Genomic DNA, 20,276 nt, shown 5'->3' with positions numbered 1-20,276 from the left:
CTGTCTTAGTTCCGGTCCATAAAAACACATGTGCTTGGGTTTTTCTGTGATAACAGAGAAAGCAGAACACCGAGGACATCCTTCAGAACCTGACGGGAAGAAACATTTCGGATTACCTGGTGAAGACATATGTGCAGATCATCGCCAAAAGGTCATTCTTTACTAAACTTGGTCCTTGCTTTATCATCACTGATCAGAGGAATTTAAGACCTAAAAATACTAGACCGAGTAGTAGGGGAAACATCTTATTTTGGTTTGAGGTTGTCTTGGAAGCTTAGGATGTTCTTTCAAAGTAGATGAGGTGAGAACTGTGATGAATGTTCATCTGTCAGCTTCAAGACTGAGTCTGCCTGGTTCCAGAATGAAAATAAATCTGGACTCAAATTCTCATTCTGCCGCTTACTAGCTGTTTGATCAGGGGTCACCATTTATCCTTTTAAAGCCTCGGTTTGTGTAAACTGTGAAAGCAGCTCTGCTCTTAGGAGTTTGTTGTGAGGATTAAATGAACGATACATATAAATATCTCTTATGGATGGGATTCATGGCAGCCCTGGCCGTGGAGTCTTGGAAGAGCCACGTAGCTTCATGGGGCATCGCAGTGTAATGTTGACTACTAAGCTGATGCTCAGGAAATATCCGGTTTCCTTCCCGTTGGTTTGGTCAGTTGGGCTTCTTGGGGGTTCTCTGTGAGTTCAGATGACAAGGGTATGCTTGAATGACAGTTACTGTGAGTTTCCAAGAAAGTCATCCATAATCGATGCGTTACTTTGAATTTAAAAAGTTCCTGATTTGAGCACATCTTTGTCTATAAGTTGGTTTCTGAGTTGGTTTAATCCAAGGCACGAATTTCACGTACATAAGATTTTAAGAATGGGAGAAAAAAATGACATGCTGAGTAGGGCTCCTTCCCATACGCACAACCGCACGCCACGAGCCTGATCCTCGGGTTATTTCTGACCCTCTGTTGTGTCATCAGGTAGATATTGACTCCTTTTGTGTCATCAGGAATAGGACTCGTGTTTCTTTGGACTGATTTTTGGTTTGTCTTTGGCTTCTGCAGCTTAAAGAACAAGATCTGGGTGAATGAGTTTCGGTAAGTTGGCCTCTTCCTGTGCTTTCCTCTGCTTGCCTGGACTCCCGGAGATCAGGAGGGTGGTTCTGATGCAGGCGTCTTGGGCCCCAGGAGGTTGTTACTTTCGGGGTTGCGTTGCCCTCAGTGTTCCTGCTCAGTGGCGAACATTCGGCACCCCGACTACCTCGAGGAGGCCTGAGAGATTTCTTACGATAAGGTGTGGTTTAAGGAAGCACAGTGTGTGCGGGGAATACCTACATTAGCCACGCTTTGCCCCTAAGCCAGATTCCTGGGGTCCTCTTGGATGAAATAAGAGGCATCAACACAATATTTTCTCTGTATTTCCACACATGTATCCCTGTGGGATTTGATGGAACAGGTGGGACCAGGGAAGAAAAGAAGCAAGAATACTTGAAGCTGATTTAATATCTTATGGAAGATGGGCGGCCTTACGTGGCTGCCTCACAGCGTGGCTCACGGGCGCTGCATTCTGCTGAACTCTTTGTCTTTTTCCTGAGGGCCTGGACCCACAGGACTCTGAGCAGAGCAGACTGAGGCCACTATAGTTGTCCTCCTGCTTATAATAAACCCCCTCTAGCCTCGCTGGTCAGCGTCCTCACTCCCTGTCCTGACTTCCCGTCTGCTTGTCTTGAGACCCAAATTCAGACCTGAGCACCAGGGTGGGAGGAGCGTCTGCCTGTAATCAGGCCCCCAGATCCTTCCTACTTGGGCAGGAACCCTGAGGGTAAAGAAAGAGATTGCCCGAATCCACTAGAGAAGGCCAGGTCATCACTTTCTGAGTCTAACTCCGGCCCAGCTTTGAGTAGGCAGTTCATCTACAGGAAGCATGTAGACTCAAATGGTGCCTGCTGCTGAGGGATACTGTGCCCTGCACTCTCTCTGTTTAATGTCAGGCTGTTCTTACAGGTATGGCGGCTTTTCCCTGGGCGCCAGCAATTCTCACTCGCTTCCTCCAAGTCAAGAAGTTAACGATGCCATCAGACAAATAAAGAAACACTTGAACCTGGCCAAGGTACAGTACCTATCCCAGGACGTGTCAGAAAAGGGCCCGGAGTTGCTGGTATGTGGGAGCAGGTGGCAGGTACATGTGATCACCTAGCACCTCATTGTTTAAGACTTTTGAGTCCAAAGTCATCACCCGCAGTTAGCGTCTTATGCCAGCCAAGACTGAGGCACGACTCAGTGAGCAGTCAGTATCTGAAAGTGTAGACCAGAAACAAATCTAGAGACTAAAAAGTCTCTCATAGGAACTTAAATTTATGAATTTAGCCAGTAGGTAAATAAATTTCGCATCAAAAATACTTTTCTAAAGCAATCACTGGTTAAACAGGATATGAATTAGTTTCTTTAAGTGTTCAGCCGACTATAGGACTCAATAAACATTCACTTCATTTCTCTGTACCTGAAGTTTCTTATTTTTAAGTAAGAATTGAGCAGTCAGATGATATGGATGCTAGGATCACAGACAGCAGGGATATTCCGAGAGTCTGCTTCTCTGCTTTTGAGGCCCAGACCCCATGAGTCTGACACATCTGCATGTTGAGTGTAGTCATGGGTCTTGGGATGTCGCAGGGGAACATTTTGAAGACTCCTCACCCCTCCAGTTATAGAGAGACATCAGAGTCTTGGGACTTTGAATCCCAGGGCTTCCCTGCGGTTCCTTAGAGATGTGTGGCTCATGGCAGCGTCCACACTTTAGATTTCTGGTCATGTGTTTCTCAGTGGCTTCAGATTTCGTTTTCCCGAACAAGGTAGCCGAGGTGCCCTTCCCAAGGTTGTCCTTCCCAAGGTTGTCCTGTGGCTCTCGAGCCATCTCAGCTGAGGCAGGTTTCTGTTGTTCACAGGACAGCTCTTCAGACCGATTTCTCAGCAGCTTGGGAAGGTTCATGACAGGACTGGACACAAAAAACAACGTCAAGGTAAAGCCCTTTGTTCTGTAGCTTCTCGACACACAATCATCCTGATGTTCCCTGCAGTACTGTTCAGCTCATGGTAGCATTGCTGGGATAGGCATGGACAGGAGCAGTCTAGTACTTTTACTAGAGTTTTACGAGGACCCATGGAATACACTGATTAAGAGAATTTGCTTTGCCACCAGACAAACCAGGCAAACTGTTGTGACCTTGACCAAATTACTTAACCTCTCTAAGCCTCAGTTTCCGAATCTCTAACATGGGGTCAGTCCCCATGGCTCTCAAAGCCGTGTGAAGATTAAACAAATTAAACATAGAAGGTAGTCGGCACCATGCCTGGCCACACTGCCAGGGCTCAGCTCAGTGGATCCCGGTTGCTGCTATTGCTTCATCATGTTCTCTGACTGTAATGTTTTGTCTCAGCATGTGGCTGGAATTTCTGGAGTTTATAGGCATGTTGTGTGTGTGTACCCACCTCCAGGAGCAGGGTTTGGGGGCATCACCTGGTCCCTCGTGTGCTTTATTTCAGGTGTGGTTCAATAACAAAGGGTGGCATGCCATCAGCTCCTTCCTGAATGTCATCAACAACGCCATTCTGCGGGCCAACCTGCAGAAGGGTGCGAACCCCAGCCAGTATGGGATCACTGCTTTCAACCACCCCCTGAATCTCACCAAGCAGCAGCTCTCAGAAGTGGCCCTGTAAGTGTGGCTCTGTGGGGCCAGGTGGGGCCAGGAGAGGGTGTTGGGGGTAACCGTGGAGCAGGGAAGGAACCGTGAAGCTGGGGGTAGAGTAACAGCTGGGGAAGCACATTAGGGTATGTCTGGGTTGGTCCAGGCTCTGGACAGAAAACGATCAGTTTAGGAGTTGGTCGGCAAGGAATAAAGTGGAACAAAGTGAATGCCACCAGGCCAGGCTCAGGCTCCCTTTAATAGTTCCATTATGACAGTGGACTCTCTTTAACCTCAGTGGAATCAGTTTTGCATTTGAATTGTCAGGTTTGGGGTGGCTTTGCTTTGTTTTGTTCTTTTTTACTTGAAAATAATCATCTTTATCCCTGAAAACATATATACGGAGAGCAGGTTATTTTTCCCTGGGCTATGCTTCAACCCTTCGTGCGCATGTGTGTCCCCTCCTGATTGAGTCTTCAGTTGCATCAGTGGCCCCTCATATCCTCACTGCCTTTTCTTCCAGGATGACCACATCAGTGGATGTCCTCGTGTCCATCTGTGTTATCTTTGCAATGTCCTTCGTCCCAGCCAGCTTCGTCGTGTTCCTGATCCAGGAGCGGGTCAGCAAGGCAAAGCACCTGCAGTTCATCAGCGGAGTGAAGCCCGTCATCTACTGGCTCTCCAACTTCGTCTGGGATATGGTAAGGACGCCGCTCCGCTCCACTGCTGCGGAAACCTCCGTCGGGCCGTGCACTGGGTGAAAGAGCCCCTGGCTCTCTCGTAAGGGCGTTCTCGCTCGTCTAAAGATGAATGAGAAGGGAAAAGGCAGAGGCAGCTTTATTCATTCATGTCGCCAAACATGGTGTTAGGTACCGAGCTGACCCCACGCCAGAGAGAAACCCGTCCACACTGACTGCAGTTAACGCCTCCACCAGCACCAGCACCACCTAATTTCCTAGTGGAAAAGGTTTTTAGAGAAGCATGGGAGTGGGAGACTTAGTGAAAACTCCAAGGCCTCTAACTTGTCCGGTAGGTGCTAACCTCCAGCGTCAGGGCGTTCTTTGTCTTACTAGGAAATCTGTCATTTGAAAACGTTACGCGTTTTACCAAGACACTTAGGCATCTGTCGCAAATTAGTGTTCATGCCAGCTGCAATGGATTGCTTTTGTTCAGGACAGCATGGAGGACTTCAGAGAATTCGGAAGTTCCAGTTTTTGTAAGTGTAGTTGAAATATGTCCCCGCTATGAAACCCATTCATTGTAGGCCAGACAGAGCACATTCAATTCTTCCCCCACTGGGTTGCCCCTCAGATATGTGGAGACGACTTTCATTGAACCCAAGTCTTCGCATTCCTGAACCTAAGAGGTTGCATGAGAACATATTTTGTGGCCTCCAAAGCACAGTACACGTGGGTGATGCTCAGGATGGTGATGTCTGTGCCGCTGAGAGCGAGCCTCTCAGTGCGTCGCTCTTCTGCTCCGATTGCCTTTGGATGGCCGTGCTCCATGTTGTTAATGTCCCTGTTGAAGAGCAGCACCCAGGATTAACCTTGTGTGCAGGCTGCCGCCGGACTGGTCACGTCTGAATGGTTTCGAGGCTGGAGGGAGTTGATGTTTATCCCTCACTTCTATTACGCGGCCCAAGGGCGTTGCGTTTTGGAAGCAGCACTGCCTTGTGGGTAACTGGGTAGTGAACGGAAGTCTCTATTTGACAGGTATTGTTAAATGGGTCTCTTTCGTTCTATTCTAATGCAGCTTTTTTTTGAGCCTAAACTTTTATATTGATCCCAGTTAAACTGCATTTTGTTTACTGTTTGCTTTTATCTTGATCCAGTAATTATTCAACAAACACATTCTGCATGCTCACTGTGTGTCTGACTCTGCCAGGCATAGGAGATTCAGAGATGAAAGAGCAAGTCCCTAAGTCAGGAATGTCCCTTATCTTCCTGTGTATTATCTGCCCCTCCAGTGTTTTACAGCCTCTGATGTTGGCTAAGTTATGTCTTCATCTGATTTTTGATAAACACGTTGAGTAGAAATGAGACTGAAGCTGAGCCCTGTGGTCTGAAGCTGCAGATTCTTCTTACGGTTGACAAACCCACCGTCACATCCCTGCCTGTGCTTTGTTCTGCCAGCTATAAAGTATCACAGTTGTCTTAGGGATAGGTCTTTATTGGTGCACTTAAAATTTATTTTTATTTTTGTAGAGAATTTATGTAAGAGTTTATTCGAGCCAAAATGACAACATATGCTGGGAAGCAAGATATCAAATGCTCCGTATTTGTGCATTTTAATTCCTGGTACTCTGTCAGGAGAGACTTTAAGATTATCCTCAGTGTGATGAAACAATTCTGACATTCATATTATAAGCACTTACCTCACAAATAGATTACATGTGAGATTGGACCTGGGCAGACTGTAATGTAGAATTAACGATTAAACAGACCCAGTCATCTTCGGGAAAAATAGTTGAAGCTTATTTGCTGCCCGTGGAATGGAAATTACTCTGACCGGGGATCCATCGTTCAGTAGGTTTACTGAGCGTGACACCTTGGCTTAGCTGTTGGAAAGGCAGAAAGGGCATTCGGTTTATAAAACCAGCCAAGGGTAAAATGCTTGTCAAAATGTATTGTCCAGTATGTTGATTAATAGTTTATGCGGCTTCATTAATTCAGAGTTATTCTTCAATATGTTTCTCTGCCCTTTCTTGTCCGGTGATGGTGAGGACTTGGGATTCATTGTATCTTTGACGCAGGGGTGAACTTCATTTCCTTGTTTCACTTTCAGTGCAACTATGTGGTCCCCGCGACGCTGGTCATTGTCATCTTCATCTGCTTCCAGCAGAAGTCCTACGTGTCCTCCACCAACCTCCCTGTGCTCGCCCTCCTGCTTCTGCTCTACGGGTAAGGCGCCCCGGGTGGGCGACAGCAGCGGGTAAGGCATGCGGTGCCCGGCGTCAGCGGGGGGCAGGGGACAGACGCCCCGTGGACACCTGTCTTGGTGCCTCCCCAGGTGGTCGATCACGCCTCTCATGTACCCGGCCTCCTTCGTGTTCAAGATCCCCAGCACGGCCTACGTGGTCCTGACCAGCGTGAACCTCTTCATCGGCATCAACGGCAGCGTGGCCACGTTCGTGCTGGAGCTGTTCACGGACAACGTGAGTTCCGCCGGGAGAGCCGCTCCTGCCGGGACGCGCGTCTCGGGGGCCGGGGGACGCTGTTTAATCGTGATCCTGCTCCGCTGGTCTGTGTGTGGACACCGCCTGCCACTCTGTTCTTTATCAGATTCTCTGTCCCTCAGCTTTGCGTGGTGCCCCTGCCTGCCTTTTCCTTACCCTTCTCTGAGCAGACCTTTCCGATTCCTCTGATGAGTTCCTTTGTACTCCTTTCTGCTTAAACGTTGCTTTTCCAGTAATTTTTCATCGGCTATCTTTGCTTTCCACTTCAGATGCCGTCTCCGGGTGGCACCATTCATTCCGGGGGCTTTTACCAGCACCTGCCTCAGTGTCGTATGTTGTGGCCTCTCAATTCTGTGCCTTCAGTCCTGATGGTTCCCTTGAACTCTAGCCTCACATTCTGCCGGGTGCTTAGCCCCGTTTCAATAATTTACAGATACCCCACACAAGACATGTCTTAATTATCTTTCCCCTTAGAACCTAACGTTTCTCCTGCCTTTCCTGTCACTCGGGGTGGCATTACCATCCACTCAGTCACCCGAGCTGGCGACATTTGAATTGTCTTACATGCTTTGCTTTTGTTTTCCCCCACATTCCACTGGTTACCTTGTCAGTTCTTCCAGTTACAGATCTCTTAAACAAGTGTCCCCATCCATTCCTGTTGTCATCGCTTTTGTCCAGACACCTCAACTTGGCACGTAAGGCCTTCTAGAGGTGCACAACCTTTCCTGGCCAGTTCCCACCACAGCCTTTCCCAAGGGGCTGCAATCTTCAGCTGAGTTGTCCCTTAAAGCCACCATGCCACTGTAGGCCTGGCCTAAAATGCCCTTCCTCTGGCACAGAGACCGGTCTGCTAGTATCTGATTGACCCTTCCAGATTGAGCTCGAGTGTGAAGCTCTCCTTTCCTGCCCTCTGGGAGCTGCTCTCTCTTGTCCCTGTGCTCCCAGAGCCCCCAATTCATGACTCCATCCAACTCACATCCAACAGTGTGGTAATTTCCTGTTTCCATGTCACTCTTTCTCAGAACAGAGACTACTTCTTATTAACTTTCGCCTCACCTGTGCCCTAGCACAGTACATCCAGCATATATAACTTACTCAGTTGCTGGATAGTTGGTTACTGCTGGCTTAATGTATTCAGGAAGAATTATTTAAATTTCCACAAAATCCTGAAACTGAACTATTGACCCAGGCACGAGCAATTTGCTTTTAAATTGCTAAGAAACATTTTGACGGATTTGCTTCTGATTAAACATAACCATGTTTCACAACTTTGCTCGTGTTTCCCCATACTCACAGCATCGTTCCAGGTTTTCTGAAGGGCAGAGTTTTTATTACGTTACCTATCATCAGCTATGGCTGCTGCTGTTTGCTGGTATCTGAATTCAGAGGTTGAGCTTGACCTCAGGGAATCAGATGTTTTCTCTCCCATACCTCAGACCTTGATACATTTTTAGCTTAAACCACGAGTGACGTCCAGTCTCCCTCTGTCTTATTTTTTTTTAGAAGCTGAATAACATCAATGATATCCTGAAGTCCGTGTTCTTGATCTTCCCACACTTTTGCCTGGGACGGGGGCTCATTGACATGGTGAAAAACCAGGCGATGGCTGACGCCTTGGAAAGGTTTGGTGAGTGACAGCAGGGGTCGAAGGGCGTTTTACTGGAGGTGGCGGTTTGCATGGGCCTTGCTTCTCTGGCCTTGGTTTTGGAAAGAGGCTGGTGACTGGGCACAGGACATCCCCCCACTGACGGGGCTGGTGACAACACAGCTGGTTGTCGCGTGGGTCTTGTAACACAGCCACTTGTGCCTGTGATAGCACTGAGAACAGGGAGGGGGCAGTTTCAGAGGTGAGGAAAAACTGCTTTGAGCATGAATCCAGTGCCTGATGCCACTGGTTGGGATTGTCAAAGTCACTGCAAAAGTCAAACCACAGCCTTAAGAATTAGGCACAGGCCGGGGAATCAGAAGGAAAGATGCAAACTTTGGCTCATTAGGAAAATCATGAGTCTGCAGATGTGGCCTATATTATTTTTTACATAGTCTATAAGGAGGGAATTACTGCAGCTCTTTCTACTTTTATAGTCTTCAGAAGTATTTCTAAGGTGCTCTCTGATTTTTCTTAGTGAAACTTATAATTTGTTAAAATACTGACACAAAACATTACCCCGGATTGTCGCCGTTTTACAAAGGATTTTGGCATCTCATTAAAAAGGAGACATCATATATATATATATATATATCTGAGATGATGTTACAGATCTAGTACACGTTGGCTCTGAAATTCTGATTGATACTGAATCGCAGTATGTTTCCCCAAAACCTTACCTTAAATGAGACTTGGACAGTGGTCACTCCCTTATAGTTTTCTTCTTCTCATGGGTGATGACCACTGGTGTTTCTAGGAAGAGGGGTGACTCTGAGCCTGGATTTGAGGAAGGGCCTGGTCCTCGGTGCTTCCGCTCTGACTGGCTCTCTGCCTTGTGTCCCCCAGGGGAGAACCGCTTCGTCTCGCCGCTCTCCTGGGACCTGGTGGGACGCAACCTGTTCGCCATGGCTGTGGAGGGGGTGGTGTTCTTCCTCATCACTGTCCTGATCCAGTACAGATTCTTCATCCGGCCCAGGTGAGCTTTTTCTCAGAACTCACGGAGCACCGGTGTGAGGGTCACAGAGGAGAAGCGCCTAGAAATACTTGTCAGTGGTGTTTGGAGCAAATTGAACTCAAAGCAGGTAACCACACTGTGTTCCTAATGTGGACATCCCCGGGCCCCATCCCTGCCAGTCCTGAAAGCTGGAGAGTAGATTTTATAGGACTGCTTTAGAAATGGTCTTTCTCTTGAAAAATCACTGGAAAGTTGACTTTTCTTAAATTTTCTCCCCCCAAGACCTGTAAATACAAAGCTCCCTCCTCTGAATGATGAAGACGAAGATGTCAGGCGGGAAAGACAGAGAATTTGTGATGGTGGAGGGCAGAATGACATCTTGGAAATCAAGGAGCTGACTAAGGTGAGGCTACAACAGCTTGTCTTTAAATGTTTGAGCTTCATGTGTTGGAAACCAGCATTTTGCCGACTTGCTTAATAAAAGGAGCATGTGTCTCAAAATGTGCATCTACACCAACCTTCTATTAACTTTATTTAAAGCACACCGTGGGGACTTCTTAATCAAAGAACTCCTGCTTAGAATACCTTTGTAATGGGAACCCTCATTCTTGACCGTATGAGTGTTGTATGCCTGGTCAAAGCTAAGTAGGGAGACCAAACGGCTGATTTGTTTGAGTCCAGAGAGCGGATCGACCTCCACTGCTCAGGAGGAGGGTCTGTTTCATTCCTCTCTAGGTGCCAGAATCCCAACAGTCCATTGTTTTTTTGTAATATGTACAATAGTTGCAATGTTTTGATTACAGATTTTTACCCTGCAGAACTTAGCTTTTAAAAAAATCTATAATATCTTTATATAGTAAGTAAATGAAAAATTATGTAGACATTAATGACCAATGTTTGGTAAAAGGTTGATATTAAAAATAAAAAGCTCACTTGTATTTTGAGCTTCAGAGTCATTCAAACGCTAGTGCCACAGAGATAGACCAAAGACCAAGGCTCTTAGCACATCTGTGACTTAGTCTTATGGATGAGTTTATTTCGTGATGTGTGTGGGCTCTAATTCCCTCTCCCAGAGCTGCCCGGGGTCGCTGTGAATCACTGTGGCTCACGAACGTTTGCATTTTGTTTGCAGGTGTATAGAAGGAAGAGGAAGCCTGCTGTGGACAGGATTTGTGTTGGCATCCCTCCTGGCGAGGTACAGGCACTTTCCCTACATTGTCCTTGTCCCTGTTAATCCAGACAGTCTCTACCCAATCAAACAGCAACGTTCGTAAGGGGTAAAAGCGGCTTTTAAAGACTTGACAATTTGTATCTATGTGAAGCAGTCGGTCATTGAGAGGATGGGGACTCCATATGTCAAAAGAGAATGATTTTGGATAAAATCTCAGGCAGTGTAAGAAAAACATGCATGCCCAACACGTGATCTGTTCGAGATGATGATGAAATTCAAATAGATTTTTTAAATTAGATTTTCTCTCGTCTCATTCTTGTTTGTATTCTTTTATGCCCTTTAACCAGATTAGATAGTGAAATTTGACTAGTTGGCTTTCATTGGTGTTTTTTACTCATTAACTTTGGCTTCAACTTAAGGACTCAGATGATATTACAAAATATGCCTACACTTAAAATGATCCCATTATAAAATGGGATCTGCTTAAATGTCCATGTGATTCCTTAAGGGAAAGAAAACCTTTCACTCTCCATTGCTATTTGAGAATGATAGGGTCACGTTATATAAAAACCAAGCTGAGGTGACTATGGATTTCGTAATGGTTATTTAGATTGTAATTTGCTGCTACAATTTACTGAATCTTTTCCAGTGCTTTGGGCTCCTGGGAGTTAATGGGGCTGGGAAGTCGTCAACTTTCAAGATGTTAACTGGAGATACCACTGTTACCAGAGGAGATGCCTGCCTTAACAAAAATAGGTGAGAAAAGAAGGGGTCTATATTTTATTTACATATTTAAATACATTCTTATGACCACAACAGTACTATATAGAGTTTATAAAAATAGTGAAATACAGTAAAGAAGAAAATCAATTATTTGTAATCCCACTACCTAGAGATAACCACTACTTATATCTCCTTTCAGTCTCATACTGTTTTTTAACAGCTTTATTCAGGTATAATTTACTTGTGTCATATATAATTTACTTGTTATAAGAGCACAAGTCATAATTTTTAGTAAATATACAGTTTCGCAACCGTCATCTCAATCCAGTTTTAGAACATTCCCATCATCCAAAATTTATTTTTTATATATACATGTAAGTGTATTATAAAATTGAATCATACTATATCTAGATTTTGAAAATTAGTTTTCATGGTTAATGAGTATATTATGACTATTTCCCAAAAGGTTACATATTCTAAGATGTTGAATTTTATATTCTGCATAAAGTTCCCTTATTTCCTATACCTGTAGTTTACTTAATGAATTTATTATTGTTGGACATTTATTAGTCTGCTTTTCACTATGTAAATATGCCCTTGTACGCATCTGTGATTATTTCCTCAGGGAAAATTCCTATAAGGTAAAAGCATGTGCACCTGCCAAATTGCCCTTGCTAAAGGTTGCATCAATGTATGAGGCCACCCCCAGGCTAGTATATGAGAATGCACAGGTCACTCCGCAATCTGATCATCAGGGGTGCAGCTCCACCTCGGGACTGTAGGCACTGTTACCCTTGAGCACTTGAAATACCTGGGGCTCCTCTAGGCTTTTTATATGGAGATGGTACAAGGCAGTGGCTTTTGATCTTTTCTGACCCTGACCCATGCTAGCAGGTACATTTTATATCTAAACCCAGTAAATACAAAGACATAAACAAGCACATAATAAAGGCTCCTAAAACAATACCCACTGTTACTACGCGTAGTGCACTCTGATATTCTGATATTTCTTACTCTTCTCTATGCTATGTTGTTAAAAAATACTGGTTGTGACGAAGTAAATGTATTTCACTTTTTTTTCACTAATGGGTGATGACTCACAATTTGAAAACAATGGATGGGGGTGGGGGTGGGAGGGTGGGCTGCTGGCCAATACAATTGAAAAGAAAAAGGAACTTATTGTACTTATGTGTCCCGTGTGTCTAAGCAGTTTTTTCAGTAGCAGTGTTTAAGAGAACAGAAATTCTAGACGAGCAGGCTAAGGCTGCACACCTGCCTCCCAGGGTTGTTCCTGGCACCTGGCTCCTGGAGCACATAACAGTGAAGGCAATAAGTGGCCCAAACTAAGGTTTATCACAGCAACTGGTTGTAAGAACTGGCCTGGGCGGTGCTGTGAGAGCCAGGCAGTGTCCATGGGTGCCTCAGTCATAATTCTGGAAAAGGGTGGACCTGGAAGTACTAATTAGATTTGCAGAGAGGAACGGCTACTGCTAAAAGGCCAAGCTAGGGGCAGTCTGGGTGGCCGAAGTGCAACTACCAAATTGGATTTGGACCCTGAGCTTCTCCTACATCAGGGATTCTTAACCTGAGATTGGCTCTATAGTGCTAAATGCCACCCTGCCAATGTATATAAAATTCTGTCTATAGGTATATTTTTTTCCTGTCACCTTAAAAACCCAGGAGGGTGCCTTGGTTGGATATTTAGTAGGACCAAGGGGGTTGGAACATGCTGTGGCTGAGTCAATGTGTGAGCAACAGAGTGCAGAGGGAGGTCACACCCAGAGTGGCAGGGCCTCCTCTGGATCTGAATGGCCATGGAGACGACTTTGGAGCAACAAGGCACTTGGTACATATGACTGGACCACAGAGTCGAGTCTGGGATGGAAGTTAGTGTTACAGCCCCGGAGCTGTGTGACTGAGACTATTGGTAAAGGTGGTGCTGTGGTTGGGACGGACCCAGGAATTCTAAAATGGGACTGAGCCTGCAGATTGTTGGGGGAGCCACGTGCAGGGACTGGGCGGGATAGGGGCTGGAAGCCTGACTGCCAGGAGGGGCTGGCATCCTGGGGGCAGAAAGGCTGTTCTTCCAGCAGGTGTGCTCGATGGTACTTTTGTCACATACAAGCAGATGTTATAGGAACATTAGGCAGGATTGTCTGAGCAGAGTATCTCCAAATGCCCCAAACTTGACCAGTTTTTTTCCTTTGCAGTATCTTATCAAACATCCACGAAGTACATCAAAACATGGGCTATTGCCCTCAGTTTGATGCCATCACGGAGCTGATGACGGGAAGGGAACACGTGGAGTTCTTTGCCCTCTTGAGAGGAGTCCCAGAGAAAGAAGTTGGCAAGGTACGTGGGCACCAGCACGCCAGCCTGCCTCACTTGGCATCCTGACAGTGCACCCGAAGGCTTTGACTTTCACACATGGCCATCGGCTTCAGGCCGTTTTCTTCATGGGTGCAGCAGTGGGAATGCTGGCCCTGTGCCCCTGCTTTCAGGGTGGGAATCCCTGGTGGCGGTAGGGTGGGGAGCTGTGGACAGGCACGTGTTGGAAGGCAGGGTGACCTGCCATTCTGCTCTCAGCTCTGTGACACTTGCCAGCGCATGATTATAGAATCTGGTGTTACACATTGAAAGAGTTTTCACGTGTAAGTGTAAGAAAGCGTGGTAAAGGTACCAAACCGGACAGGAGCCAAGCAGCTTTTTATTGCTCTAGGTTGGTGAGTGGGCCATTCGGAAGCTGGGCCTCGTGAAGTACGGAGAAAAATATGCTGGTAACTATAGTGGCGGCAACAAGCGCAAGCTCTCCACGGCCATGGCTCTGATCGGCGGGCCTCCTGTGGTGTTCCTGGTGAGTGTGACTAGCTGGAAAACTCTTCCGGCCCGAAACTCCTGTATGTCCAGGGATGTTGCATGACGGGCTTGCATGACAGGTTCCTCTCCCCTGACCAGGAACAGCAGAGCAGCCTCGGGGAAGAGAGGGAAGCCCCCTTGTTCCTCTCCTTGACACACCCCAGGTGGCTCTGCCAGGCCCTCTGATGCTCCCAAAGAGAGATGCTACAGGCCTGTTTCTCTGGCATGGAGAACCCTGACTAGTGTGGTCGAGGCTGGGTGTGGGGTTTGACGTTTCTCTGGAACATTCTTTTTTACCACCTGTGTTTTTATCCCCTGAAAATGGAGAGTGTAGACACAGCTTTAAGATCCCCAAAGTAGCACCGGGCCTTAGTTCCTTACATGCCGATAGATGGGAAATGGGATTAGGCCGGACAGTGGCCCTGGCCTGTTCTCCTCCGCTGAGAAGAGCATTGAAGTTATCGCAGGAAGCAGCCTGGGATTGAGGCTTTAATGTTATCTGGACCATTTGGACCTGGAATTTGCTTCTCTACAATGAGCAAGTACAGCAGCACAGGCTAAGCTGGAGTGAGCTACAAGAGGAGAGAAGGAACTTTACCAAAACCTTATACTGACTTCAGTAGAGATTCTAGACAAAAAGAATGTTTAGTATATACTTGTCAGTTGTGAAAAGATGATTGAAACGAAGTGGCTCTTTTCCTTCCATTTCTGTTTATTTGGAAAAATTTAATTTCATAAAAATTTAGGCAGAGTTTTCTGCTTCAAGGAGACGTTTATAGAAGCAAACTGGTTCTTGTATGTAAAGTCTGGTTCTTTGGTCCATCAATAAATAACTAGAATGGTTAAAATTTAGGCTATTTCACAGATGCTTCTGCATCTAAAACCAAGTCTGTCCTTGATGTTTTTTGCAGCAAATAGTAAGACTCACTTTGTTCTACTTACAGGATGAACCGACCACAGGCATGGATCCCAAGGCCCGGCGCTTCTTGTGGAACTGCGCCCTGAGTGTTGTCAAGGAGGGGAGATCAGTAGTGCTGACATCTCACAGGTCTGTAGTGGAGACCCGGCTTGGCTTCTCCATTGTGTGACTTTAAAATTTCCAATTGATATAAATGATCGTTGTATAAAAATCCAAAAATACAGAAAGGCAAAGAGAAGAGCAATCATTGTCAGAATTGCATCACTTGTAGATAACTATTACTATCGCTGGGCAATAATAATCTTTGCTGTTTTCTTACGCAAATCTATACACACAAGTGTGCGTGTCTGTGTGTGAGATTTATAAACAAAAGTGCAAGCTTAGTGTAATGCTGCCCTTTCATTCAACAATAGATGGTGAACGTTATTCCGAGTCAGTTGTCATTTCTTCAGCTGGATAGTAATAGACTTAATTGGTGTGTTTTTTGTAGACATTTGGGTGGTTTCCAGCTTTTTCACGATTGTAAACAGCGCCACAGTGCCCAGTGTTATCCCCACATCTTCGTGTATCTGTAACAGGATGCGGTTATGCCTTAGGAGGCTGGGAGCGTTCCTTTGAGATGCCAGGTGTCGTGGGATGCTCTGATGGCTCTAGCTAGGAGCATCCCGCTAAAGCTAAGACCTCACTCTGTTTTCCCACAGCATGGAAGAATGTGAAGCCCTTTGCACTAGGATGGCAATTATGGTCAACGGGAAGTTCCGGTGTCTTGGTAGCGTCCAACATCTGAAAAATAGGTAACAAAGATAATTTCTTTGGGATAGTACCTACTGGGAAAGCTTGTTCTTATTTACTTAGTTTTTTGTGAGCGTATAAATGGTGGCTCTAAAATAAAGGGAAATAAACCGAATAAAATGGTAAGAGTGGAAAGAATGAGGGCTTTGCAGTCCAAGAGAGCTGCATTCGCATTCTGCATTCTCCTTTTACTGGTTGCACGCCCCCCTTGGGCAAGTTACTTAAGCTCTCGCAGAGGCAGTTTCCTAGGGAATACTCTCCTTCCAGCTTCGTTATATAGATGAAATGGAAAAATTTATACCTGCCAGTATGAGTAGAGCAGAGGCTTGGAGTCACACATAGATGGATCCGCACCCTGGCCCCACCACTTTATGAGCTCTGTCCCACGGGCAGGTGACCAAGTCCCCAGGCTTCAGTGTCTCTGTGACACCTGCCAGGCGTCCTGGGTCCAGGTGAGGAGTAAGTGAAGTCGTGTGTCTAAGGCCCGCAGTGTGGCACCGCACCAGCTACTCAGGAGACGATAACCTGCTCCTTCCCTCTGGGTCCGTCGGAGGCCTCTCTTTTTTAAATTACTCTTTTGACAAGTTTCCTGAGGATCTTCCATTTGGACTTTGTCCCTCTGCTTTCAGGTTTGGAGACGGTTACACAATAGTTGTGCGCATAGCAGGGTCCAACCCGGACCTGAAGCCCGTCCAGGACTTCTTTGGACTCGCCTTCCCGGGCAGCGTCCTGAAGGAGAAGCACCGCAACATGCTACAGTACCAGCTGCCTTCGTCGTTGTCCTCTCTGGCCAGGATCTTCAGCATCCTTTCCCAGAGCAAAAAGCGACTCCACATCGAGGACTACTCCGTGTCTCAGACGACACTTGACCAAGTAAGCCTCCACAGCAGGAACAGGTTTACTTTGCAGGGAGAGGAGTCCTGCCCCCTTCCTCACCGCATCATGGGCCGAGGGCCGTGCAGAGACGGAGTCTGAATTCCCCATCTCCGCTAGCGGTGCTTTTTGCTAACCCTCTCTGAATCTGGAAAGGGCGGTGATGCTCTCTACGTTATAGGGTCATTATGAGAACAGCGCGTAATAATAATCTTAATAACTGCCATTCATTGAGTGCCTGCCATGGGCCGGGCATTTTGCCCAGGTGCCTTACCCCTTGTGAACAACAGCAGACAGACCTTGGCACATAGTAGGTGTTCGGTAAATGTTTGTTTTCATCTCCCTTCCCTTTAACCAAGCCTCAGGAAGCCAAAGGAGATGGGTGATTGAGCCGTCGGTGATTTGGGGGTCAATCATTTTAATTCTGTCTTCGCCTTTTACTGGTTGCACGCCTGCCCTTGGGCAAGTTACTTAAGCTCTCGGAGAGTTGGTTTCCTAAGGAATATTCACCTTGCAGCTTTGTTATATAGATGAAATGGAAAGTTATATACCTGCCAGGGTAGGTAGAGCAGAGACTTGGAGTCACCCATAGGTGGGTCCACACTTGGCCACCCCACCACTTATGAGTTCTATGGTTTTTTTACATTTTTAAATGGTTAACGCTTTTTCAAGTAATCCCCCTCTCCCCCGCAGTTTTCTAGCTCACCTACATACACGGTCTCGTGTTCTCCCACCTGAACTAATGCCCACGTAGGGAAAACCGCAACTCAGAGAAAGAACAAGCCGAGGGGTATTCACCAAGGTCCACCTTTCTCTTGACAGGTATTTGTAAACTTTGCCAAGGACCAAAGCGACGACGACCCCTTAAAGGACCTGTCGTTACACAAAAACCAGACAGTAGTGAACGTTTCGGTCCTCACGTCCTTCCTGCAGGATGAGAAAGTGAAAGAAAGTTGTGTGTGAAGAGCCCTGTTCCTGCAGGGTGCCTGCAAGAAAGGAGGGACTTGCCCTTCCTCTGCCCCGCGTGGGGAGCCCGCAGGGAGGAGCTGGACGGTTCTGCGGGGAGCAGTAAACTGGATACTGTACTGATACTCTTCAATGCAATGCAATTCAATGCAATCAAAACGAAATTCCACGACAGGGGCAGTGCCTTTGTAGCCGATGTCTCGTAGGGCTCTCGAGTGAAAAAAGACTTGAATTCAGTGTACTACCTTATGCGTGTGTGAAACTCTAGTATGGAACCCAGAGGACATAGGGGCTTGAAACCATACTTGTTTTTCTTTTTGTTCTCACTGGGGCTGCAACAGTAATTCGTCAAGTAATCCTGGCCAGTGATGATTTGCCCACATCGAAAGGCATGCATGCTCGCCCCACTCACTGCGCCGTGCCATGCCCAGGGACTGGTTTCCTGGTGCCACCTCCACTGATGGCAGCGAGTGCACCGGAATAAGTGGTGCTCAGAAAGCCCGAAGCACCACGGCGCGTCACGCACACTTTTGTGAAAGTTCTTCTACTCGGAGTCTATCGACATCAAATATCAGGAGACAAAAACGGTGCCATGTGTCGGAGTGGGGGGAAAGCCCTGCTTGGGTTCCCTCCCGATGAGCTGCTCTGGTTGATGGTAACATGCAAATTGTGGGTGGCTGTAGACAAGTGAGACTTGGTTTCATTGTTACATTGTCCCTCGCTTGGAGCCAAGGGTCTCCAGGGCCATCTTGCTGGGACTCTTTACATGTACTTAGGTCCTGGGAGGGAGCAAAGAGCCAGCAGCCAGTTCGTTGGGACTGTGAGCTGCTGGGGCCGGGGCGCGGGCTGAGGGGGGGCAGGGGGAGCGCTCACACCCGGCAGGCCCGCGCCCACTTGTGCGGTCGCCCGCCCGCCCGCGTGGCACGCTGCGGCCAAGGGCTCGTTCCACGCCAGTGTAGTGCTATCTCTGGCTTGTTGAATTACTGTAGAGTATGGAAAGGTGGAGTTGTATTTTCACAGAAATCTTTGCCCTTTTAATGTTATTTGGAATTCTAAGTTCTGTGAGTGACTTTTGAAACCTTAGAATGGCCTCTTCGTACAAGCCTGTGGCGGTCGCCTGACTAGTGCCTCGAGACGTGGTGGTCAGGGTCTCATGACGTTCTGCTTACGTTTCTTTAAGACGATATGAAATACTCAGACTCAGTTCATTAGTCAAGTCTTTTCTGAGCCTGCGATACAGCGGAATGAGGCTGGGTGGGGGGCTGGGTGGGGTGGGCAGCGATTAAATCTCAGATTTCCTGTGCCATGCTATGCAGCTAACTGGTTTACAAGCGTAGGTTTTTCTGTGGTTGTGGTTGTGGGTGCCAAATGAAAGAAAACTGGGCAGACCACTCTTTTGAAAATAGCAACAATGCAAAAGCCAAGAGCGTGTAAATGTCGTAAGGGTCACAAGAGGTAAATAATGAGTATTTTTACAGAGAACACAGTTTTAAAAGTTGTTGAACTAGACAGTTTGTGCTCATGGCATTTAGAACCTTCAAATAATGAACTAGCTTTGAAGATCTTAGATCCCGCATTCATACAATCTCAAATTTTTCATCTCTTCAATCTCTAACCTATAATGGAAAAAAAATAAAAACAGCAAATACCCCCACATGAAATTTGAGACTTTTCCAATGCAGTCTTATTTTTTTGTCAGTAAACACTTTAAAAAACATTATTTCACTAATGCTTAATGTCATCTGTTTTGAGACCACAAAAAGTGAAGTTCCAGCAATCTTTCACTACATTATTTTTTTTCCCTGATATTTATTAACTCTAAGGGTATAAAGTTTCAGATCTATTTTAAATTTATATTTTGTCTTTTAAAATTTACTGAATGTTATCATATCACTTGTTGATTGGGGGGAAAAATGACTTTTAGAAATTGCCAATATTGTTTCCTAAAATGATAAACAAGTAATGAAGGCATATTTCCAAAAACTAGAGATTATAACAAGATCACTGTATTTTATGCTATCTACAATGATATAAAATTCATAGAATATTGATTTTCTCCTTGTGTAATATTTTTCAGAATCAAACTTGTTAGTTTCCCCATTTCATTCATGTTTGAATTTTCTACTATATTAAATCCATGAGCAGCTCCTTGCTTTAATTACTCTGACTTCAAGGCCATGTTTTAAAAAAGTCAGAAGGTACTGTGAACTCTTTCGAAAAAAATACAGTAATGTTTCAATATAAATTTAAAAGGATCTCTTCTGAAGCTAGAAACCATCTACAGTTACCATCAACTTCATTAATACTGTTACCTCTTATCCAAATAGTAAACTTTTAAATTGTCCTGTGTAAACTAATTATAGTAGACATTCTTACCAACTGTATACTCAAGTAAAATTTCTCTGTATTCCCTGTGGAAATGTAACTGTGAGTTTCAGAAATTCTCAAGTGTTCAAAGATTTCTGCTTTTGCTTCTTTTGGGCATCTTGGAAACCTTATGAACAACTGTGAATATAAAAAGTA

At 45.9% G+C, this 20,276-nt stretch overlaps 1 protein-coding gene across 1 annotated transcript in view; it reads left to right on the top strand.

The window, feature by feature from the left end:
* The window catches only part of ABCA1 (ATP binding cassette subfamily A member 1), a 108,219-nt gene extending 89,623 nt beyond the window's left edge, over positions 1–18,596 (top strand). Inside the window, exons 32-50 of the mRNA XM_016224992.2 lie at positions 57–151; positions 1,061–1,093; positions 2,000–2,105; positions 2,938–3,012; positions 3,536–3,705; positions 4,199–4,376; positions 6,463–6,578; positions 6,688–6,832; positions 8,357–8,480; positions 9,345–9,474; positions 9,736–9,856; positions 10,586–10,648; positions 11,274–11,380; positions 13,558–13,699; positions 14,067–14,201; positions 15,148–15,251; positions 15,824–15,916; positions 16,544–16,787; positions 17,610–18,596. Coding sequence (XP_016080478.2) covers positions 57–151; positions 1,061–1,093; positions 2,000–2,105; positions 2,938–3,012; positions 3,536–3,705; positions 4,199–4,376; positions 6,463–6,578; positions 6,688–6,832; positions 8,357–8,480; positions 9,345–9,474; positions 9,736–9,856; positions 10,586–10,648; positions 11,274–11,380; positions 13,558–13,699; positions 14,067–14,201; positions 15,148–15,251; positions 15,824–15,916; positions 16,544–16,787; positions 17,610–17,750 — 2,322 coding nt within the window. The 3' untranslated portion in view covers positions 17,751–18,596. The remainder of the gene's footprint in view (positions 1–56; positions 152–1,060; positions 1,094–1,999; positions 2,106–2,937; positions 3,013–3,535; positions 3,706–4,198; positions 4,377–6,462; positions 6,579–6,687; positions 6,833–8,356; positions 8,481–9,344; positions 9,475–9,735; positions 9,857–10,585; positions 10,649–11,273; positions 11,381–13,557; positions 13,700–14,066; positions 14,202–15,147; positions 15,252–15,823; positions 15,917–16,543; positions 16,788–17,609) is intronic.
* Positions 18,597–20,276: the final 1,680 nt, after the last annotated feature.

The sequence above is a fragment of the Miniopterus natalensis genome, chromosome 12 (assembly GCF_054644295.1).
Source record: "Miniopterus natalensis isolate mMinNat1 chromosome 12, mMinNat1.hap1, whole genome shotgun sequence".
NCBI classification, from domain to species: domain Eukaryota; kingdom Metazoa; phylum Chordata; class Mammalia; order Chiroptera; family Miniopteridae; genus Miniopterus; species Miniopterus natalensis.
Note: the sequence above shows the minus strand (reverse complement) of the source record. Positions and strands in the feature narration are given on the sequence as shown.